Raw genomic sequence first — 25,541 nt, forward strand, 5'->3', positions numbered from 1 at the left:
AGTTACAGAGCACTTAAGATTCTTGAAATCCAATAGGCCTATAGTAAGGAAAAGAGAACTGAGGGACTACATAAATGAAATGAAAAAAAAAAAGCCTCATTTGCAAGCTGTTTTAGCAAGTACCTCTAGAATAGAGATTGAAATATCCTTTTATTATTTCAAACACCATCCTGAATAAATCATTTTCTCTGCTGCCTAGGTTAATAAATTTATGAAGTACTTATTAGATGAAAGACTGAATTTCCACTTGGACTACAAGAAACTTTGGGATCACATGGTATCAAATTTTGGACTTTTAATTTTTAATTAAAAAATGACAGCACCTGCCACTACTATATATTTATGGTTTGCAAAGCACTTCCTACAGATTACAACCCTGAGGGGTAGATGCTAAAGCTACTATGATCCTCATTTTACAGAGAAGGAAGCTGAGACTGAGAAAAGTGATATTCCTAAATGGAGAGTAAGGAAACACAGCCCTCCTTATAGGCTGACTTACATATAATATTCTCAGTGGTGTGGAAGTGTTCTTTAGGCCAGTATCTTTGAATACTTCTTTTTTTTTCAAGGCTCAGCTCAGGTATTACTTCCTACTCATAGCCTTTCCTGATCCTCAACAGTTGTTAGTGCTCTCTCTATTCTTAAATGACACTAGACTGACTTATCTATTTATTCACACTCCCCTAGTAAAATATAAATTCTTTGAGGAGGGGGAAGCTGAGTAGCTCAGTGGATTGAGAGCCAGGACTAGAGATGGGAGGTCCTAGGTTCAAATCTGAACTCAGACACTTCGCAGCTGTGTGACCATGGGCAAGTCACTTGACCTCCACTGCCTAGCCCTTACCACTCTTCTGCCTTGGAACCAAGATGGAAAGGAAGGGTTTAAAAAATAAAACAAAACAAATTCTTTGAGGGCAGAAATGGTTTTGATTTTGATTTTCTCTTGGTATCTCCAGCAACTAGAACAATGACTTCCATGTAACAAGCATTTAACAAATGGTTTTTTAATTGAACTCAAGATGAAATAAATTCCTTAGTCTGGTCATATAAGACCTACCACAATCTGTTTCTAAACTTCTTTTCCAACCTTATTTAACATTACTCTCTCCTTCATGTAAACTATGGTAATCTTTCATAAAAGTCAATAGTTTAGAATTCTTTTGAGAATTCTATTTGAGAATTTGACTACTCCATTGGAGCATGGCTTTTAGTGTTATCTATTTATGTTAATTCCTTGTTAATCTTAAATATAATTTTGATTCAAGAATATTTGGGAAATGACAGGCCAGGGAGATGATGGCCCCCTGGAGGTCACCCCTCCTTCCTTCCTCATCTCCACTATCCCCTTAGATGGAATGGTCTTAGCAGAACCTCTGCAAGATCCCAGGAAGAGAAATAAAAGAGGAAATCTAAGCAGCAGCTGACTACCTAAAGTACATCATTCATGAAATGGGCCCCACCTCTGGCAACAGAAGAGCCAGTGGAGGAAGTCACATCCTCTGAGCCAGATGTAAGGCCTGATCACTTTCTCAACTAGATGCTCAGAATTGATGGAGTTGCCAAATGTCTATAAAGGACAATAGCTGCTACCCACCTAGATACTGACATATCCACTGACAACACTATGATGTCTGCTTCAAAGAACATGATACTTGACTATATCTCACTTCTCCTTAACAATAGGGACTTAAAGTGACTGGTAGAACCCAAGAGATGAGCAAGGGGGCCAATATCCTTGGACCTCATCCTGTTGAATCTAAGAAAAAAGACTTTGACCTGGGCCTTCCTTAACAATCTTCATCAGATCCCTGCAATCCCCATGATGTCTATTTGAAAGCCTTTTGTATCTAGAGTCTGTCAATCCCTTCTGTATCAGGTGAGAACAGATCAGAACCCAAATCACCTGTATTCCCCTCACCAACAAACCCCACATTCAATAAAGAATAGCAACTTTGATTTGAGTCCTTCTGGATCAGCCCTCACCAGATCCCTGAAATCTCCAAGATATCTATTTGCAAACAATTAGTGTAAGGAATCTTGCTCAAACTCCTCCCCCTACCAGTTGAGAACAAAGGGAACCCATTGTCCTGGCTCTTTCTGCACATTCAATAACCTGTCCACTTCCATGCCTGCATTGTTACTTTCAGGACAGAGACTGATCTGACAGTTGTTGTTCCTCCTTTTGACAGGGGCATATTTAGGAGCTGCTGGATCTCCTTGAGAAGACTTTGGAGGAGAACTAAAAGAGCAGGCCTAGTGATGAGAGGCAAGGTTCCCTCCCACCCCCTCACTGCCCACCAAAGCCTGGACCCACTCCCTCAATAATACCTCAATATTTGCTTCTTGGGAAGTGGTGCTAGACAGTTTCTCCTCTCTCCATTCTCTATACATTTACTGTAGTAGGCCTCAGAAGAGGATATGAAGAGGAAATAATCCTTGCCTTTTTTAAAAAACCCTAACCTTTTATTTCAGAACCAATACTAAGTATTGGTTCCAAAGCAAAAGAGCAGTAAGGGTTAGACAATTGGGGTTAAGTGACTTGCCCAAGGACACACAGGTAGGAAATATCTGAAGTCATATTTGAACCCAGGATCTCTGGTCTCCAGACCTGGCTCTCTATCTAACAGAGCTACCTAACTGCCTCTACCCTTGATTTTTAATGACAAGTATAAGAAGCTTATCTCCCTCTCTCCTTTGCTGTTCTCACCATACAGATTCCATGGTGTTGGGGTTTGAGGTACATCTCAAGTAAAGCGATTGCTGAACTCCTGAACTCTAGAAGAATATCTAGGCCCTCTTAGGAGAAAGAAGCTAAAAGTGGAGTTAAAGATAGACTAAGATTTCTAGTCACTCCCTCTCTGGACCCATTCCTACTACCTCTTTGAATAAATTATTCCCCAGAAGCACAACTCAAGCTTTTTGACAGCTTCTACTGTGCCTAGGTCAGGGCAAGTAGGCTCCAGTGGAAGAGAGAAAAAAGGCCTCTAGATAGTCCATCATCAGCTTGTGATACCAGGTGAAGATGCCTGTGGTTCATGTGGATAGCAGGATACCCTTGGAAATCCTTGTGTCAGGAAATCCTTTTGATGAATGCCTCTTATGAATAACTTATTAAAATGAACCATTCAAATACCACTGATGTACTCCTTCCTTGTTTCTTTCTAAAATACAAGGGTTAGACTAATCCATTCCAGTTCTAAATCTATGATCTTAGAAGTTCTTAACTCTATTAGAAGTTCAGGTGCTAGATCATTTGTGAAGCTTTCACTAACTTTCTTGAAGTAAAAGTATTCTCTTGCATCACTTTAACCAGATCATTTTGCTTTTATTACTCCTTACCTCATATTATGTTTGTCGACTTGTATCTTCATTTCTACCTATCAAATATAAGCTTCTTAAGGACAAGGCATTTAAAAAATCTTTATCTCTCCAACTTGTTGCCTTACACACAAGTATTTAATAAATCTTTGAAGTGAATTGAATATAACCAGAAAAAGTAGGTACATATTATTACCCTAGGGCCAGCCCAGCTAATTGTGGAGAGACTAATCAGCACATAATTGGATATTAGATAATGACTCTCTGAGGCCACAACTTACAAACACTACCTACTAAGGTTACAGAGGTTAAAATATGAGCCAAAGGAGAGATTACTCACATTGATGAAATTATGAATCTTTAAAATAATAGACTCCTTAATCATCAAACATTTATTAAGTGCCTATTACTAGCCAGGAATTAGAAATATAAAGGCAAAAAAATGAAACTGTACCCTCAAGAAGCTTATATACTATTGGTGGAGACAAATTGTACATTTATTGTAAAAGTATGCACAAAATAAATAAAAAGTAATTTTGTTGGAGAGGACACTACCAACTTGCTACAGTGGAGAGGAAGTTGGAGATCAGGAAAATTTTCATGTAAAAGGTAGCTTGACCTGAGTTTTGAGGAAAAAAAAGGATTCTAAGAAGTAAAAGTGAGATACTGAGAACAGCCTGTGTAAAAGCACAAGGATAGGAGATGGAGCATCTTATGTGAGGAACAGTAAGAAAGATTCCACTGCTGAGCATATACACCAAGACAAAAAGAATGTCTTAAAATATTTATAGCAGATTTTTTTTGGTAGTAAAGCAATGGAAACAAAGTAGATATACATTGAAAACAAACTGGCACAGGAATGTAATGGAATATTACTGCACCAAAAATAATGATGAATATGAAGAATTGAGAGCAGTATGAAAAATATATTAACTGATGCAAAAAATAAGTAAATAGAAGTAGGAATACAATATGCATAATGGCTATAATGTAAAAGAAGAAAACATAAAGCCATCACAAAGCTGGATTTAATTATTATTAATTAATTATTGAAGCCAAAGAAAAGATGAGAAGATGCACCTCTTTCCCTTCATTGGAGGAAGGTAGGCTATGAGAGGTATGCAACATTGCAATTTCTCCCAGACTCAGTGGATATGCTAGTGAGTTTTGCTGAACTGCTGTTTTTTAATTGAAATTTTTTATTTAATTAATTAATTTAGAATATTTTTCCATGGTTACATGATTCATGTTCTTTCCTTCCCCTCCCCCCCCCACTAGCCAATGAGCAATTCCACTGGGCTATACATGTGTCATATAGATCAAGACCTATTTCCATATTAATACTTGCATTAGGGTGATCATTAGAGTCTATATCCCCCATCATATCCCACTGACTCAGGTGGTCAATGAGTTGTTTTTCTTCTGTGTTTCTACTCCCACAGTTCTTTCTCTGGATGTGAATGGTGTCTTTTTTTTTCATTTGCATATAAAAAGGGATTGGTCAATAGTAGGAGAACAGTATAAGATAAAGGAATGTATTCAGAAATGAAAGTAATATGAAAACAATTTAATTAAAATGTAAACTAAAAGAAATAAAAATAATAATAGGTCCCTAAATCCCCAGTAATTATCTTGTTTAAATACAAAGAGTATGTCTTGCCATCTAACAGAAATGGAAGGGGAAAAAACAGACCAGGAGCAAGAAAATTGATGCCTTTCTGCACCTCACCAAATTGCATCATACTGGGTATTCAAGATGTTTAAAAACAAATTTTTTGGAAAAATCTTCACCAATAAATCTCTATAGACTGATCATTTAAACATTTTATGCAAACTGTTGTTCTTCTCACTTAAGAATTAGGCATTAATCTTAGTTATAAAATTGTCTCTCTGCCTTCTTGATCAGCTAATCTCTATTCATCTATCTTTCCTCATTTCCTTCACATATTTTTTCCATGTTCTACAGAGTACTTCTTCTATTGATGATTTTTCATCCTTCAATACAATGTTTCTTCGAGCATTTAACATGGGCACACAGGAGATATTTAAGAAAGGTTATTCGCTGATTTCATGTCATCAATTTTTGAATATTTATTTGTGCCTATAAAGTATATGTTTTCCCATGGCTATAATAGTACAAATATATGCAATTTTCCCATCAATACTCTTGCAAAGCATTTATTTTGTATGTATTTCCCATGAAAGTCTAATTACTTGAAAACAGGGCCTGTGTCATCACTTCCTTTTGTGTCTCTCCCCAGTGCTTTGTAGGGAGCTGTTCTCAAAGATGGAGCTCAAACTGGGGTTCTGACTGATGAAATGGTGGCCAAGCCAAGATAATGTAATAGTATCTAGACAAGCTCCCTATAATATATCTCCACCACAAAGATCTAGAAAATGTATAAGACTGAGTCCAGATCAGAAAATCCAAGGAAAAAATTCGTGAGTCATATATCCAGACCAAGTCAGAATAGAAAAATAGAGAGGTCTATGGCTACTGGGGTAGGATACTATAGATTCCAAGGGTACAGAGGATTCCAACACACAGAAAGAAACTAAAAGAGATTCAAGGCTTAGACTAAAGCAAGAAGTCCAGACCTACATAGGGGTGTTGCAACCTTATAAAAAAGGCAGCAGCAGGTGCCAACAGGCAGTTCTGTAATTTACAACCTAGTTCCAGGACCTGGATCAGGGAGCAGGGAGGCATCCTGCACCAAGGAGTAGCTATCCAGGATAAGGAGTTGTCACAGGCCCTAGGGCTTAAGCTCCTAAAAAAAAAAAAATTCAGATACAAGCAGTAGATGTGTACCTCAGACAGAGCAGTGAAAGGTCTCAGTTCCTGCTTGTAGCTCAGTCTGAATAAAGCCTGCAGAAGAATAACAAGGGCAGGAATACCAATTCAAAGAACTGCCTGCAAAGTTTTCTAGATGGCTGATAGTGTCTAGTGGAATTTCGAACCAAGGGCAAGACAACAGGAGTGTTACACAGACCTAAACCGGGGTCAATAACGTACAGAACTCAGACCAGAGAGACAGCAAGCAGATTTTGTACTGGATCAGAACACTTTGAAAGTACTAAAAGTTTGCTGGTCCCCAGCTAAGCTGTCCTTGAGATTCTAGAATAATATAATATTCAATATACCAAGAAAGATATGCAGAAGAGCCTATAGCATTTAAAAGAGTGGGTGCCATAAACTGTAAGAGTTAAAATGGTTGAAGATATAAATTGTGATAAATATAAGAGTGGGTGAGTAAGTTGTGACTGCAGAAAATATGTTTTCACCACAGTGTCTTGTTTTAAATCAAATATAAGGTGGTCACCAGGGAAATATTCCCAAATTTGAATATACCCAAGTCAACTGGGTTTTATAGAGATTTTAATTAATAATACAATGAGGAATCAAAGAAAGAGTAAGAAAGGAATAAGTATGAAGGGCCTTAAGCCAACATGGCCTAGACCTGAGTCTTAAGAGAGATCAGTCAGTCTTTTATCACTCACCACAAGATCTGTCCAAGCAAGGATTCTAGTGACACCAGGCCAGCATCATCTCAGCTGCCTTCACCAGCTCAATCAATCTGAATCTCCCCAAGAGAGTCTCGAGAGAGACCCTTCAAGGCAGCCTTTCCCAGCTGACTGTCTCAGAATGAGTCTTCCTCTCCTTTTAAAGGGCATTTTCTCCTTTGTCACCTCCCCTAAATTCTTACATCTACCAATCACAGTAGACATTTTTCAAAGGACAGACCATTCTTAGTTCACACCTAAGAAGGTGTGAACTTTTGAGTAATTTACACCAGAGTAGACTAGAATCTCTGAGTAAGTTCTCACCTCTTTGCTCCTTGTAAGTTCACAAGTTGCCTGACCTTTATAGGTACTTAGCACCCCTTTCTAAAAATAGGCATGGCTTAAGTGTGGGTTTAAGTACTTTTCATTGTTCAGCAAGGAGTTTTCTCCCCTAAAGAAGGCTTATGTACAGGTGGAGTAGAGGTCTTCACATTTCTGATCTAAGTAGAGTTCTCACTGTCCAAATGGGGAGTGGTCCCAATAGGGAATTGTCCCAATGGAGAATTCCCCAATGGGGAATTTTTTAACATTCACAAGTCTGAGAAATTTCAAGATTCACAAGCCCAAGAGAAAAAACTCAGCTGGGACATTTTCCACCAAAGCAGACAGAGCCTGATCTTAACATAAAGTCCAAAATCAGCAAGCAAACAACAACAACAAAAAAAGAATTTTTCCATAAAGAACTATTAGGGTGACAGCAACAGTAAAGACATGAACCCAAAGGAAGAGAATTATTCCAAAATATCTATAAGCAAAACCTCAAAGTAAAATAGAGTTTGGGCAAAAGTCCAACTGGAAATCACTGAAGAGATGAAGCATGATTAAAAAAAAAAAGCTAAAAAATTATTTTAAAAAACAAATGTGAAGCAATAGGTGGTTCAGCTGACAGGCAACCAGGACTAAAGATGGGAGATTCTGGGTTCAAATCTAGCCTCAGACACTTCCTACTTGTATGATCTTGGGCATGCTGTTTAACCCCAATTACCTAGCCCTTACCATCAATACCTGTATCAATTCTAAGACAGAAGATAAGGGTTGAAAAAAGAGAGAGAGATGTTAGAGCAGCAAGAAGAAATATAACAAGCTCGTTCTCTTCCAAAACTTAAAGATCTAGAAAACATACTAGATTGAATGATAGAAATCCAAGAAAAAGTCCCAAAAAGTCGATTTCTATCCCAAGTTAGCATGGGAAGACATAGAGGTCTATGGACACTGGGGATAGAGTCTACCCAGGAAAACCTCAGTAACCAGAGAGAATCTATGCATCAGGACAAAAGTCCCAGAAAAGTCCTAGACCCATACATACCAGGGCTCCCTCAAAACCCATACCAAGGCAATATGTCTAGAACCAGTGCCAACTAGAAGCTTTGCCACCGACTACCCAATTCCATATCACTGATCTAGGGTAGATAATACCTGCACCCAAAAGTGGCATTTTGTAGGCCCTAAAAGGTATACAGAGAAAAGAGCAAATGCAAGAAGCAGGCAAAAATTGTGTGGCTAGGATATCAAAAGTAGAGTAGGATCTCAGTTCCATCTTCTAATACAGTCTGAATCCTATGGAAGAATAATCAAGGCAGGAATTCCAGATCAAAAAAGAGCCTACAATTGTGTCATTCTGAACCAATAATATTTTCCAGCTGGTTGATGGTAGCCAAGTCCAGCAACAGCCTACTGTTTCTCAGATCCAAACCCAGTTCAGGAACTTGCTGAGTTCAGATCAAGAGGACAACAATCAGACTTTGCCCTAAAACAAGAGTACTTGGAAAGCACTGAGATCTTGGAATAGCACAACATTCAATATCCCAAGAACATAGCAACATAACCAACCCAAAACTTTCCATCTAGAAGTATGCAGAGACCAGCCCTAACAATAATTCCAAAGCAAGGAAGTAGGCTGGAAGATTGAGGAAACAAAAATACAAACAATAAAAATCTATTATGGTGACAGGGAAGCTCAATTCACAAACCCAAAAAAAGAGAATGACTCCAAAACATCTACAAATAAAGCCTGAAAGAATACACAGCTTATGGTCAAATTTGACTAGAATTCCTAGTAGAGATGAAATGAGAGCTTGAAAATGCTTTCATTAATGTAAGAAGAATATAGGAGGAAATAATTAGAAAAGAAATAAGAGCTATAGAAGAAAGAATTAGAAAGTGAATTTATAGCTTGCCCAAGAGGTAAAAAAACTTTTGCCCAAGTAACATATTCCATGAAAATTGGAATGGACTATACAGAAGTCAATAAAACATCAGACAACAAGAAATATTAAAACAAAATCAAAAGACTGAAAAAAATAGAAAATGTAAGATACCTCCCCTTAGCCAAAACAACTAACCTAGGAAATAGATCTAAAAGATAATTTAGTAATCAATAGACTGCCTGAATGTCAGGACAAAAAAAAAAACAAAACCCTAGAAATCATATTTCAAGAAATCTTCAAAAATAATTGTTCACATCCCTTGGAACAAGAGGGAACAAGGCAGCTGGGCAGAGGATAAAGTGCCAGTCTGAAGTTGGGAGGACCTGGGTTCTAATGTTACTTCAGACACTTTCTAGTAGTGTGACCCTGGACAAGTCACTTTACTCCATTTACCTAGCCCTTATCCTTTAATTGTAAAGTTACTAAGACAGAAAAGATTAAAAAAAAAAACAACCACCACCAGAAGGCAAAGTGAAAATAGAAAAAATCCACTGGTCACCTGCTAAGAGAATCCCCAAAATGAAAACTCTAGGGAATATTACAACCAAAATAATCTAGTGTCCAGGTCAAAGGAAAAACACTGCAAGTAGCCAGAAAGAAAGAATTCAAGTACTGAAGAGCCAAAGTCACAATTATACAAGATTTAGTAATCCTCACTACAAAGAAGTGGAGAATTTATTCTAGAAGGAAAAAAATATGCTTATAATCAGGAATGACTTATCCAGAAAAACTGAATATAATCCTACAGGAAGGGAAAAGGGGGGGGGGGAGTGAGACTTTTAATGAAATAAAGGACTTTTAGTTAAAAAAAAAAACAGAATTGAGTAGAAACTCTGAAGTGCAAACATAGGAGTCAAGAAAAAGACAAAAGGGTAAACTAAACAAGAATGAACAACCCTAAACAGCTAAATAAGACTAATCTACTTACATAAAAAATACTTACAAAATAAAATCAAAACTATTAATAAGCACATGAAAAAGTGTTCTAAATATCTCATAATCAGAGAAATGCAAGTCAAAACAACTCTGAGGTATCACCTCATATCTAGCAGATTGGCTAACATGACAGCAAAGGAAAGTAATGAATGTTGATGGGGATGTGGCAAAGTTGGGATATTAATTTATTGCTAGTGGAGTTGTGAATTGATCCAACCATTTTGGAGGGCAATTTGGAACTATGCCCAAAGGGTGATAAAAGACTGTCTGCCCTTTGATCCAGCCATAGCACTGCTGGGTTTGTACCCCAAAGAGATAATAAGGAAAAAGACATGTACAAAAATATTCATAGCTGCGCTCTTTGTGGTGGCAAAAAATTGGAAAATGAGGGGATGCCCTTCAATTTGGGAAAAACAACTGCTTGAATACATGGGTCAAAGGGATATGGTTGGGGATGTAGACTCTAAATGAACATCCTAGTGTAAATAACAACATGGAAATAGGTTCTGATCAAGGACACAAGTAATACCCAATGAAATTGCGGTTGGCTGAGGGAAGAGTAGGTGGAGTGGAGAGAGGAAAAATAATGTGATTATTGTATCCAAGGAACAATGTTCTAAATTGACTAAATAAACTCATTCAAATGGAAAAATAAAATAAAATAAACAATATTTATTGTTCTAGGAGGGCAAGGGGAAAGGTTATTAGGGGAAATTATGGGGATAAAAAGACATGAATAAAAATTATTTTAAAAAACTTGGTAGGAGTAAAGATACTGTTCTCAGAATATAGTCACTTAGTCTGAAAGAAATGAACAAACAGGCAGCTCGATGGCCCAGTAGACTGAGAGCCAGAGATAGAGACAGAAGGTCCTGGGTTCAAATTTGATCTAGGAAACTTCCTACCTATGTGTTCCTGGGCAAGTCACTCAACCCTACTGCCTAGCCCTTACCACTCTTCTGCCTTATAGAACCAATACACAGTACTGATTCTAAGATTGAAGGTAAGGTGTTTTTAAAAAATAAATGGCCAAGGAAACTATAAGAAAATTAGGCAAACACAGAATAGTATACATGTCAGACCTTTGGGAAGGGAAAGACTTCAAAACCAAGCAAGACTTAGAAAGAGTCACAAAATGCAAAATAAATAATCTGGAATACAGCAAATTAAAAAGTTTTTGTACAAACAAAACCAATGTAACTAAAATCAGAAGGGAAGCAATAAATTGGGAAACAATCTTCATAAAAACCTCTGACAAAGGTTTAATTACTCAAATTTACAAAGAGCTAAATCAATTGTACAAAAAATCAAGCCATTCTCCAATTCATAAATGGACAAGGGACATAAACAGGCAGTTCTCAGCCAAAGAAATCAAAACTATTAATAATCACATGAAAAAGTGCTCTACATCTCTTATAATCAGAGAGATGCAAATCAAAACAACTCTGAGGTATCACCTCACACCTAGCAGATTGGCTAACATGTCAGCAAAGGAAAGTAATGAATGCTGGAGGGGATATGGCAAAGTTGGGACATTAATGCATTGCTGGTGGAGTTCTGAATTGATCCAACCATTCTGGAGGGCAATTTGGAACTATGCCCAAAGGGTGATAAAAGACTGTCTGCCCTTTGATCCAGCTATAGCACTGCTGGGTTTGTACCCCAAAGAGATAATAAGGAAAAAGACTTGTACAAAAATATTCATAGCTGTGCTCTTCGTGGTGGCCAAAAATTGGAAAATGAGGGGATGCCCTTTAATTGGGGAATGGTTGAGCAAATTGTGGTATATGTTGGTGATGGAATACTATTGTGCTAAAAGGAATAATAAAGTGGAGGAATTCCATGAAGACTGGAACAACCTCCAGAAAGTGATGCAGATCGAAAGGAGCAGAAACAGGAAATCATTATACAAAGAGACTGATACATTGTGGTACAATCGAAGGTAATGGACTTCTCCATTAGTGTCAATGCAATGTCCCTGAACAATATGCAGGGATCTAAAAAATACTATCCACAAGCAGAGGATAAACTGTGGGAGTAAAAACACCGATGAAAAGCAACTGCTTGACTACAGGGGTGGAGGTGATGTGACTGAGGAGAGACTCTAAATTGACACTCTAATGCAAATACCAACAACATGGAAATGGGTTCGAAACAAGAACACATGTGATACCCAGTGGAATCGTGCGTCGGCTATGGGAGAGGGAGAGGTGTTGTGATGGGGGGGGTGGGGGGAAGGAAAAGAAAATGATCTTTGTTTCCAGTGAATAATGTTTGGAAATGACCAAATAAAATAATGTTTAAAGCGGAAAAAAAAAGAAATGACCAGCCATAGCACTGCTGGGCTTATACTCCAAAGAGATAATAAGGAAAAAGACTTGTACAAGAATATTCATAGCTGTGCTCTTTGTGGTAGCAAAAAATTGGAAAATGAGGGGATGCCCTCCAATTGGGAAATGGCTGAACAAATTGTGGTATATGTTGGTGATGGAATACTATTATACTCAAAGGAATAATAAAGTGGAGGAATTCCATGTGAACTGGAACAATCTCCAGGAACTGATGCAGAGTGAAAGGAGCAGAACCAGGAGAACATTATACACAGAGACTGATACATTGTGGTACAATCGAATGTAATGGAATTCTCCATTAGTGGCAAAGCAGTTATCCTGAACAACTTGGAGGGATTTACAAGAAAGAACACTATCCACATTCAGAGGAAAAACTGCAGGAGTAGAAACACAGAAGAAAAACAACTGCTTGATTACATGGGTCGAGGGGAATATGATTTGGGATATAGACTCTAAATGACCATCCTGGTGCAAACATCAACAAAATGGAAATAGGTTCTGATCAAGGACACATGTAAAACCCAGTGGAATTGCAAATTGGCTATGGGAAGGGATGGGGAGAGGGGAGGGAGGGAAAGAATATGATTCTTGTAACCAAGGAATAATGTTCTAAATTGACTAAATAAAATTTTCTTAAATAAAAAAGAAATGGCCAAGTTCAGGAAATAGATCACAAATCTGGCATCAAGAAAGGATATAGTGGTAAAGAGGACTTCAATTTTATAGGCCAATAGTGTCAAACGCCAAAAGAAACAGATCACAGGTCACATAATGACTTAGAAAACGACAAATTAACACTACCTGTGTTGTATTTTTACTTGTTTTGTCAAACATTTTCCAATTATATTTTAATTTGGTTCTAGTTATACTAGGGAGTTGTGGGCCAGTCATGGGCAAGAATTTGACACTTTTGATCTAAGCAACTGCTGGGCCATGCTAACAAAAGAAAAGCAGCTAATAATTTCTTGGATTGCCTTAATGATTTTATCTTTCAAAAGGAAGGAGAACCAAGAAGGGGAAATGTTATACTGAACCTAATTCTCAATAACACAGAAAAACTGGCTGCTGGGTAAAAATAGTAGGATCTTTTGGGGGGAATAACTGCTCCATCTTAAAACTGATTGGGAATGAGAGTAAAAATAAATAGAATCTGACAGGCACCCTGGATTTTGAAAGAGAGATTTCGAAAGATTCATAGAAAGGACAGATAGATCCTATGAACTAAAAATTTCTACAGGGGAAGTCTGTCCAGGAAAGTGGGGAGAAACTTAAGCATTAAATTTTAAAGATGCAAAGAGAAATAATTCCAGTGACAGGGGAAAAGAAATTGTGTTTAAAGAAATTGATATGGGAACCCAGGGAATATCCTTACTTTTTTTTTTGAAAAAGCATATTAAAAAAAGGTAATTAAAAGAAAATTAGTACAAAAGTATAGTACAGTACTATAAGAGTATGAGGAAAGCTAAAGTTCAGAATGAACTGAAACTATTAAGGTCTGCTGGTCTGCTGCTCAGCGTAGATGGGATGAAGATAAAAGATGACAGAAAGGGGAACTATTCAACTTTTGTGTTTTCTTCTCTACTAAGCAGAATAATCTTCAACCTGGCAAAGAATAAGGTAAAAATTACTATTAGGGAGCTGAGATTCAAGATTAATAAGATAGTAAGAGAAAGCCTAGTTGTTCTTGATGAATACAACTCACTTGGCCCAAAATAAACTACAACCCAGGCTTGTCCTGAAAAAAATTATGAGATTGATTTCTAAGCCACTGACTAGGACCTCTGAAGGATCATGAAGGACACAAAGAGGGTCCAACAGAGACATACATTTTCAGACACGGCCAATGGCTTGATGGACTACAGTCATTGGTTCAGGGGAGGGCTTTGGAATAGAGTGAGGTATAGAATTAATGGATAATGACAGAAGAGAGCACCAGAAAAGTATTTAAAATACAGAGAAAACCAAAAAATAGTTCAGAAAGTGGACAGAAACAAAGCAATTTTGTTACTGTACCATTAATTGTAATGTATACTTTAAAAAGAGAGAAATCGTGGAGAACTGAAGAGGTGCCAAAAATAATTTTCCAATTTTCAAAAAGAAAACAGTATTATCTGCAAACTATGGACTAGTGATTTTGACTTTGATTTCTGGCAAAATTCTAAAATGCTTTATTAAGAGGATGGGTACTGAACATCTAGAAAAGGAAGTGGTGATTACAATGATCCAATAGCTTCATCAAGAACAGGTCATGCCAGACTAACCTCATTTCCTTTATTGATAGGGTTATTGGACTGGTAGATCAAGGTAACACTATATAGTTCATCTAAATTTTAGCAAAGCATTTTACAAAGTCTCTCATTCTACTCTTGTGTATAATATGTAGAGATGTGGGAGAGAAAATAGTACAGTAAGAGAGAATCTAAACTAGTTGAATGGAGAGACAAAAGAAGTAACCATCAATGAATCTATGTTTTGTTCCATGCTGTTTTAAATATACATATATATATTAGCACAGGGGAGAAGTTGAGGAAACCAGCCTCTGAAAGAAGGAACATGGAGAAAAGTGATGCCTCACTCAGAGAATGACCTTAGAGGGTCCTTGTATTATGTGATGACCTCCTAATCTGCCTGTAGAACCTCCTCACTTGCTCAGTCTGCAAAAGTTATTACAGTAAACCTGTAACAATGTTTAATGGCCACATCATCTGTCAATCCTGTCTTCCCCAAGGATCCCAACCTGTACACATTGAGACCAAGTGGAGGATACAGAACACAGTAAACCTGGCCAAGGAGGTGAAACCAACCCTTGAACAGCCCCAACAGGATAGTGCCCCGAGCATGATGAGCCCTTCACTCTCCTATGTGATGAAGACAAGTAGACAATCTGCCAGATCTGCAGGTACTCCATCCTTCACAAGGGCCATAACCTGACCAAATTACAAGACCTAGAAGTATGTCTGAAGGTTCCTCCAAAGAAAAGGAAAATATAATCTCACTACCTGTGAGCCACCACTGAATTCTCTTCCACTAGGCCTCCCATGGGGTAAAACACAGGAACTAAAAATCATTCTGCATCCACCTCCATTGGCAACCTCTCTGCAGTCCTCCCTGGAAAACAAGACTTGGTTCACCATGGACACTGTAATAAGGAAGAAAGAATCCACAATAGAAGAAATCCACAAAACTCATAGGGCTAGAGAACATGACTGACATGATGAACAGAATTAGAATCCAAAACGATCATGACAAGTTGCAATAGACAAGTTAATAAAATGAAATTAAAGGAGATCAACATAACTCATTTGGGTTAAAAAAATCAACTTCACAAATACAAGAAGAGGGAGATATAGCTAGATAGTAAATAGACAGATTTGATAATTTTAGCAGATGGTGAGTGCAATGAATTAATGTGGCATCCAAAAAAGTTAATAATCTTTGACTATTATATAATAAATATGGTGATTAGTTCTATGAAAGTGATCATTCCATTCTTTCTTATCATAATTGTACCATAAACTGAATACTATGTTCAGAAATGTATGTCACATTTTAGGAAGGTTACTGATAATGGGTAACTAGGATAATGAAGGGTCACCTTTATGAAGAACTATTAAAGGAACTAAAGATGTTTAGTTTGGAGAAGATTGGGATTGAGAATTGGGGGATATTATAGATGTCTTCAAGGATCTAAAGAACTATCCCACTAAAAGGGATTGTTTATTCTGTCTGGCCCCCTTCAAGGTGAGTTTTCAAGTAAGTGCTATCTGGTAATGTGCAGAGATTCTTATTCAGGTACCAGTTAAACTAGATGGTATCTAAAGCTCTTTCCAGTTCTGTGATCCTGTCAATCTATAATTCTGATCACTTCAAAACCTCAGTCACAGTTCTCTTCTCTTGGGGGCAGCTGGGTGGCACAGAGTACCAGGGCTGGAGCCAGGAAGACCTGAGGTCAAATGTAAACTCATATACTTACCAACTATGTGACTCTATAGACAAGTCACTTAACTGTGCTTGCTTCAGTTTCCTCATCTACAAAATGAGCTGGAGAAAAAATGGCAAGCCACTTCAGTATTTTTGCCAAGAAAACCCCAAAAGGAGTCATGAAGAATCAATCATGACTGAACATCAACAGTACAGTCTATCATTATTATGGTACAGTGCTTCTGAAGGCCAGTTACAATTCTTGATCACATCCAAATCATGCTACTTTAAGCTTTCCAAGTTCTGTATTGCTTTTAGAAAGAACAAATGGGTTACAATGACAACAAAGAGAGAAAAATACTAAAATATTTGCATTTCCTATAGAAACTATCTCAATACCTTCCAAAGTTTCTGAATAAGTACAAATTCTACATGGTCTATTCAAAGCTTCCTGTAGAGCACTAGACTAATGAATTCACATTTCTAAGATTAGCCATAGATTCCATAGCCTCTAAAAAACTCTTAACCTGTCAGTCCAAATATTGCCACAGCCTGTTCCATTACTGTCCTCAATGCCTGGTACAAAGCATTAGGACTAGTTTTATCAAATGTCCTGTGTCCTGGCCCCAACATGTCTAAATTGGTGAACTCTCTCAAAGTTTTGCTTTTACTCACTAAAAAGAGAAGATCCATTGCTAAAAATTACCAGATTTCAAACTCTCTCACACAAAATATGCCACTACTCTTTAGGCTGTTCTCTGAAGTTAAAACTTCTTTGATACTTAAGACAACTCAGTGACAAGAAGGAATGTGAAGAATTACTGAAGAGAAACTAAAAGGCCAACAGAAATTATCTACATGGAATAAACATATAAAACAAGAAAGGAAAAATAATCTGCTCTAAGGCTGTTTATATATATGTATTATTATATGTAAACTCCCTGCCTGGCAAACCTCTACTTTCCCTTGCCTCTTCTGGAGTAGTCATAACAGGGTGAGCAGATTCTGTGCACACTCTCTGGGGAATTTCTGGGCTCTACCCTCTGAATTCTGACACCTTAATAGAAGAAAACCCTCTCTGAGGATGAATTCAGTTTGTTTGTTTTAAATTGGTGAGGAGCCACGGTTAGGCCTGGCCTCGACTTCTCTTTCTGGAGGCCAAGACTTAATGAAGCAGCTGGGACTGAGTGAAGTATTGGGCAGGGATCCAAACACTTTTCAGAGGGTCTAGAGAAGTGGTCAGAGGGCTCAGAGAGCATAGCTGAAATGGGCCTTGCAGGGGCGGGCTGGTTAACCTTTGCCCCTAAAATCTCCTTCCAAATTCCTTCCTACAATTCCCCTTTCTTTCCCCCATCACCCAACCGGAGGCCCGTGCCTCCCTCGTTCCCTGGTGCGACAGAGGCCCGGCCCTGGATACCCTGGGGCTTTTCCCGGGAAAAGCTCTCGCTGACCTGTCACTGGATCCAAAATGGCGAGGCCTAGTCCCAGGGCCAGCGGCCACAATTCATGTCCGGCCCGGAAGCCGGCGGAGGCCCCGAACAGTTCCCCAGACCCTGCGACAGGGAGGGGGAAGGGGTGGAATCGGTGCCCAGAGACAAGTCTCGGTAAGCCCTGAGCAAGACAGAGCCAGCGACGGCAGCGGCAGTGACGATTCAGGCCCAGGGGACGGGCGGAGGAACCGGCTCCCTTCCCTGTCAGTTCACTGACGTGGTAACTAGACGCAACCTACGCCGCTGCCTGGTAACTGCGCGAGCCCAGTGACACACGCAACCAATCTCCAACAGGTCCGGCGCCGATCATCCAATCCGAGAGGGAGAGTTGTCCTTAGGAATAGGAACCTTTCCGGGGAAGGCGGGATTTAAAAAAAGACGGGAAAAAGTAGGCAAGGAATACCCAATGGGAGTAATAGGCCACTGAGTAGCATCGAGAAACACCAATAGGAAATGAAAAATTGTGACAGGGCGGGTGGAACGGAGGTAGAGTTAGCTCAAGTTCGGTTGCAGTTCGCTGGGACGGCTGGGACCGCAGGGCATTGTGGGGAGAGGGGCAGAGACTAGAACTCACTTTGCAAAGGGGGGCGGTATCCCACCCGGGACCCGAATACCTGGAGGTACAATCTTCCGGTCGCCGCACCATACCCAATCAGAGGCACCAGAGCAGGCCACGCCCCCACAGGCATACCCAATCAGGAATTAGAAAACCATTACCCACCCACCCCCGTGACTGCAGAGGGTCCTTCTGGTACGAGTATTTCGGGGTTGTCTGCGTGTCCATTGAATTAAGCAAGCACGTGCAACGTACTGACCTAGGTGCTGCATCCCCAGAAAATAAGACAGTCTTTGACCCCTCATGGAGTTTACCGTTTAGTGAAAAAGAAGCCGTCACAAAAAGCTAAGTTAGAACGTAAATGCTCAGGAGAGGTCAAATAGTGGCACAATTCTTTTTTTTTTTTAAATTTAATTAATTGGTTTAGAATATTTGTACATAGTTACATGATTCATGTTCTCTCCCTCCCCTTCTCCCACTCCCCTCCCGTGGCCAACGAGCAGTTCCACTGGGTTTTACACATAGTGGCACAATTCTTTCCTGGGTGTGGCACAGACAGACACCCCTCTGTTCACCTGTCTGAATGTCCTATCCGCCATCGATTTGTGCGTCAGGCCATAAGTATCCATCTTGGGGTAATGGGTAGATAATAAACATATGTTATAACAATACGATAAAATATATAATTAAAATATAATAAATAATAAATGTGTTATTTGATAGCATGCCAGATTGTTCCAAACCACCACTGTGGCTTAGTGGTTGTGTAAACTTGGACAAGTTCTTCAGCCTTCAGTTTCCTCATCTATAAAAGAGAGATAATGATATCTGTGTTTCCTATAGCACAGCATTGTGAGGTTAAAATGAATTAATGCAAGTAAGGTCTTTTACAAACTTTAAAGTGTTATATTAATTTCAATTTATCTATTGTGTTAAGGCAAAAATGCTAAAGCCCAAAGGTCTGCCTGTCTGTGCATCTCCCCACATATCTGCCTGCTGTCCATGTATCTATATCTATGTCCACATAGCCATATTAGTTTAATTTCACTTAAATTTTAATTTAAATCCTTTACTTCTTTTCTAGTTGTGTAAATATGGACGTCTTTCAAACTCTCTTAATCTCAGTTTCTTCTCCTGCAAAGGGGATATTACTTGTAGTGACTACTTTCCAGTGCTATAGTCTGGAGAACCTCTTTAAGAGAGTTGCAGATGGGTAACTAGGTTGCACAGTGGATAGAGCACCAGGCCTGGAGTTGGGAGGGCCTGGGTTCAAATTTGACCTCAGATACATCCTAACAGTGTTAACTCTGGGCAAGTCACTTAACTCTGTTTAGCCTCTGGCATGTTTCTTACTTAAAAATGAAAGTAAGACAAAAGGAAAGAGTTTAAAAACAAAAAAAACAAAAACAGTTGCAGAGAAGGCATCTCCCTGCATTGATGGAGATGATTATCTTACCTGGAATTCTCTGTGTCATTGAAATCACAAGTTTTGTCCCTAGTCACTAAATAATTATAAAATTCTGGGCAGGTCACTTAAAGGTCTTAGTACCCAAGGCAGTTATTTAAGATTATAAACTGCACAAAAGATGTCAATCTGCATTCATAAAGGAAATTTCCTCTATAAAATCATGGATTAGTTTAATAACTGTGGACCGTCTTTTTCTCCTAGATACTCTTTCCTTTCTGAGTTTTTTGATTCTGCTCTCTCTTGATTGTTTTCCCATCTGTCTGACTGCCTGTCTTTCCTTTGTTGGATTCATGTCTTGACCACTAACTGTGGCTGAACTTCAAGGTTCTTGGACTCTCTACTCTTTTCTCAGTATTTTTTCACTGTTGTATTCATTAGTTCCCAGGTTCATTTATCTTCTTTGTATAAATGGATATTTTGAACCTTTGACTTCATTCCCCAGAAATCCTTAGTATTTCCCAAAATTCCCTATAATCTTGATCACATTATTGGTATTTAAGTGGAGGTATGCACCTCCCACACCCTCTTTTACCTGTGACCAGACTGAATTCAGGCAGTTCTTTTGCTTTAGTTATTAATAATAAAAATTTATAAAAATATAATATTTGATTATTGATTATTAATTTAAAAACCCACATTCTCTTTATAGAAGACTTCTAGACCTATATATCTGATACCCATCTGAGCTGCAGTTCCAAAACTGCATATTGGATATTTTAAGCTGGATATCCCACAGAAATCTCAAACTCCATATGTCCAAAAGAGAATATACTCTTTCCCCTAAAACCCTTCTCTCCAACATTCCTGTTGAAATTATTACCACCCTCTCAGATACTCAGTCTCACAACTTCTGTGCCATTCTCAATTCCTCAGTCTCACCCCATTTTTCTAATCAGTCAACCAATCTTTTTCTCGAAAATATCTCTTAGAGGGGATGCCCTTCGATTGGGGAATGGCTGAACAAATTGTGGTATCTGTTGGTGATGGAATACTATTGTGCTCAAAGGAATAATGAACTGGGAAAATTCCATGTGAACTGGAACGATCTCCAGGAAGTGATGCAGGAAAAAAGGAGCAGGACCAGGAGAACATTGTACACAGAGACTGATAACACTATGGTACAATCAAATGGGCAACGGCTTCGACAGGCCGGCTAAACCTTGTGAGGGTAGCCATCGGGTCGTCGTGGACCCCTGGTGAACCAGGGCTTTGCTCACCCAGCATGTGAAGACTGCTTCGGCAGATCAGGCGGAAGAAACCAACAAGAAGGTTCAACGACTGAGATGGCGATGCAGCAAAGCACTGTGGAGTGCTTAGGGTGTGTTGGAGCACAAAAGAGAACATGGCCATCCATTGCAGCTGAGGAAGTCTCCAGGTGTAACGACTTTTCGTGCCACTGGACCTAGGCTTCCAATGCCGAGAGAGTGGGACTGTCTCTGTGCATGGACTTTTCCACTTAAATCTTCATGCACAAGTGTCTTTGTGCACAAAAACGCACAAAGACAACCGTCATCCTCAGTTACCGAGAGAGACTACTACCACAATCAAATGTAATGGACTTCTGTGGTAGAGGCATGGAGAGAGAGAGAGAGAGAGAGAGAGAGAGAGAGAGAGAGAGTAATCAGCTCCTCCCCCTGGCCAGCTCCAAGGTAATTACCTGTCTGTCAATCAAGGAGAAGGTTCCAAATGGAAGGTTCCTGGAGGAGGCAGTTGAGCTGGCCAAGGGGAGGATCTGATTCTGTCTCTCTCTCTCTGGGGGTTGACTGACCAAGAAAGGAGACTTTGGCTCTCTGGCAGTTGAAGCTGACCAGGGGAGAAACTGGGACTCTGATCCTGTCTCTCTCTCTGGGGTGGACTGACCAGGAGACTTTGGCTCTCTGGGATTTTACTGACCAAGAGTTGGAGGAAAGCCAGGCTGAAGGAGAGACTTTCTTGGTGGCTGGCTGAAGGAGAGAAGTCCTGAACTGATATTGTTAGCTTTTGTCCCAGGCTGAAGGACCCTTGAGGGGGGCTTCTAAAATTAGGCTGAGAGACATTGGTGGCTTTGTGAAGAAGAAAGAAGACTTTAAACAGTTGTTCTCCATCTCTCTAACTGTCCCTCTGTCACAGTTGTTACTGGACTGATTTCCCAAACCCTCAAATTCTTATTATAGATTAGGGAAACCCTCATCCCTCTTTCCTCAGTTTCCCATCCTGTTGTTTCCCAATCTGAGAAAGAAAGAGAAAGAAAACTGAGAAAGAAAAAATGTTTTCCCTTACCTGAGAAAGAAAACAAGAGAATCTTCATAGCCCACTCAGGGGGGAGGGAGGAAGTCAAAGGCTTCAAGAAGTGGGTGGTTAAGGGAGGGAGTGAGGGAGGAAGACAGTAGGAGGAGGTTAGGAAAATATTGATCCTTTAGCCTTCAAATAGGGATCAATAGGCAAACCCCAGAGCATTCCCCTGTGGCAGTATCTCTCTAGCATCTCTCATCTATCTCCATTGTAACTAGCATCCCTCAGGTGTGTCCCCTACTGGTAGCAGCTCTCTCTAGTCATAGTCACAAGCCAGAGTACTTCAATCACTACAACAAGAAATAGTTCACAACAGATCATCATTTCTATTACACTTCTCTACTGTAACCATGAAAAAGGTGGGTTTCAAGACTGTGAATTGCCAAAACTATAAAGATAATTTTTAGTGTCTTGATTTAAATAAAAAATAAGTGGTTGCCATGGGAAAAATTCCCAAATATGAAAATACCCAAGTCAGCTGGGTTTTATGGAGATTTTAATTAATACAAATGAAGGAATTAAGGAAAGGGAGAAAGAGAGTAGAGAGTAAATAGTAGCTTTAAGAGAGACTAGTCAGTCTTTAATCATTCACCACAAGATCATCCTAAAGCAAAATCCAGTCCTTCACTGAAATCTTCAACTCCTGAACTGAGTTCAGAGACCCAGCTCCTCCAACTAACTCCAAACTCCAACTAAGTTCAGAGAGCCAGCTCCTCCAAACTAACTCCAAACTCCCACCTAAGTTCAGAGAGCCATCTCCCTTTAAAGAGAAATTTCTCTTATGTCACCTCCCCTAAGTTTTCACATCTACCAATCACAGTAGATGTTTTTCCCCAGGACTGTCCATTCTTAGTTCACATCTTTTGTTATCACACATCTCTGAGTAAACTAAAACTTCACACCTCTTGCCTTTTGTAAGTTGCTTGACCTTTTTAGTGATTAATTTAAACTTTATAGGTACTTAGCACCCTTTTGTATTAGATCTAAAAATAGACCTAGCTTAGGGTTTTGCTTCACTATAAGTATGAGTTGGGGTCCTTGTTCAGTAAGGAATTTTACAACTTTATCTTCCCCTAAGGCACTGTCTGAGCAGTGTGGAGTAATTTTAAAGTTCTCAATGCATTCCTGACTAAGTACCTCCATTGTTTAAAATGGGGAATAGCTTAACCAAATCTTCTAAGGTACAGTCAGTCTGAGCAGTTTTAAGATTCACACTACTAGCAGCAATGCAATGATCCAGGACAATCCAGAGGAATTTATGTGAAAGAATGCTGTCCACATCCAAAGAACTGTGGGAGTAGAAACATAGAAGAAAAACATTTCCTTGTTCGATGGGGATATGATTAGGGATGTAGACTCTAAAAGATCACTCTATCGAAAATATGAATAATATGGAAATAGGTCTTGATCAATGATACATGTAAAACCCAGTTGAATTGCTCATTGTCTATGGGAGAGGGGAGAGAAGAGAGGAGAGAAAGAATATGAATCATATAACCACGGAAAAATATTCTAATTTAATTAATTAATTAAAATAAAACATCAATCTGAATGTATCTGCCTCCTACTCTGTGAATGAATGAGTAAATGAAAAAGCATTTATTCAGCTCTAACTGTCAACCATTGTGCTAACCCCAGGAGATATAAAGGTGAAAAAAACAGTCCCTTCCCTCAAAGAGCTTTCATTCTAATAAGTCAAACTATATAGCAGATTGTTGGCCAGGCCCTATTACTACTAGAATCAAATATAAACTCCTCTGGCATTTAAGGCTCTTCCCACCTTTCCCTTCTTATCTTTTCTAGCCTTCTTATACATTACTGTCCTCTATCCATATTACATTTGTCTTCCTTGTCTTCATGCCTTTGCTATGAATGTCTCCTGTAGCAAGGGAAGTTGCAAAGATTGATTGACAGCCCTCAAGCCTAGATTCTTAAGAGCTGGCTGGGTGAAGATTCTAAGTTGTTGGATAGCTTTTTAATTGTCTGTCTTTGAAGCTGGATTTAACACAGAAGCTATGAATCTGAGAGTCTCCCTGAATTTACCATCTCTTAAACTGCCTGCCTTGGATTATCACCAAGAAAAGGTTGGGGGTGACTTCCCCATTTATTCTGGTGGAGAGAATGATTTGGATGAGGATTCCTAGACTTCCTGGATCTTTTAAGGACCTTCAACTGGTTTCTTCTGTCTGACCCACCAAGGACTCTGGAGAGTGTGAGAATCTGGGCTCCCTGTTTGGACTTTATCCTTTATTTAACTTGCAGATTAGTTTAGTTTAGTTAGATTAATATTAGTGTAGAAACTTTATTGGGTTAAAAATCTGAGTCAGGTGGTTCATCCTTCCCTACTATACCCTTCTTTTTTTAAATAAAATTATTTATTTACTTGTGTGTGTTCCCTTTCCTAAACCTTTCCTCCTTTCCCTTAAAATCCCCTTATAACACTCCTCTCTTAACCCTCTCCCCATCATTGGAATTGCATTATTCCTTATGTCTTCCTTTTAGAATCCCTGGTTTCCTCTGAGCCAGCTGAAGTGCTTTCTTCTGCAGGCCTGACCTAGTTCCTCCACCCCAGCTGCTAGTTCTTTCCCCTCTAAAGTTATTCATTTAGTATAATCTTGTATACATTAGAATGTAAACTCAGGGAAACTAAGTAGCTCAGTGGATAGAGATCCAGGTTCAAATGTGACCTCAGACATTTCCTAGCTGTGTGACCTTGGGCAAGTCACTTAATCCCAAATGCCTAGTCCTTACTACTCTTCTGAATTAGAACTAATACTATCAATTGTAAGACAGGAGATAAGTGTTTAAAAAGTCATAATTAAAAAAATTAATATGAACTCCTTAAGGCTAAGGGCTGGTTTTCCTATATCTTTAAATCCTGGTACAAAGTGCTTAACAAATAATATTGATTGATTGATCTCATCAAACAGGGAATTCTTTCCTCACTTGCAAAGCATAATTGTCCCTCTATGCCTGTGCATCCGGTAGAACTTTTGTCCAGATTTTCCCAAAAGTTAAACACTGAGACCCATCTAACCTGCTAATGACTTTCCATTTCTTCTTCTCCCTGTTAATATCTTTTTTTCCTGTTTCTCTTCAGAGTTCCTTGTTGGCTATATATTGCAACTTACTCCTACACTGCTGATAATTTCCATTGCTCTCTGTGAAATTCAATTTTGTTTTTTTTTTAATGTAATAAATGCTTTGATGATTAAAAGAACCAGAAATTAAGAATAGATAAAACAATGAACAAATGATTTGAGGGTGGGGTTTTTTATTTTTGGTGGGTATTCTTTTTATAAAAATCTTTCATTTTCCCCCATTACATGTAAAAAAATTTTTTTAACATTCTTTTTTTTAAGTTTTGAGTTCCAAATTCTCTCCCTCCTTTACTTATTCCCTGCCCCCCCCAGATGGTAAGCAATCTGTTATAGATTTTACATGTGTGATCATGTAAAACAT

General features: G+C 38.9%; 1 protein-coding gene across 8 annotated transcripts in view; it reads right to left on the reverse strand.

The window, feature by feature from the left end:
• The window catches only part of GBF1 (golgi brefeldin A resistant guanine nucleotide exchange factor 1), a 141,423-nt gene extending 123,397 nt beyond the window's left edge, over positions 1–18,026 (reverse strand). For 6 of the 8 annotated variants that reach the window (XM_056804792.1, XM_056804789.1, XM_056804777.1 and 3 more), the window contains exons 1-2: positions 17,746–18,025; positions 15,373–15,481 (exon numbers count right to left, since the gene is read on the reverse strand). In XM_056804792.1, coding sequence (XP_056660770.1) covers positions 15,373–15,413 — 41 coding nt within the window. In that variant the 5' untranslated portion in view covers positions 15,414–15,481; positions 17,746–18,025. Of the gene's footprint in view, positions 1–15,372; positions 15,482–17,745 lie in introns of all 8 variants that reach the window. The other 2 variants (XM_056804803.1, XM_007479116.3) reach the window with 2 other exon arrangements.
• Positions 18,027–25,541: the final 7,515 nt, after the last annotated feature.

This window comes from Monodelphis domestica, chromosome 1, assembly GCF_027887165.1.
Source record: "Monodelphis domestica isolate mMonDom1 chromosome 1, mMonDom1.pri, whole genome shotgun sequence".
NCBI lineage: Eukaryota > Metazoa > Chordata > Mammalia > Didelphimorphia > Didelphidae > Monodelphis > Monodelphis domestica.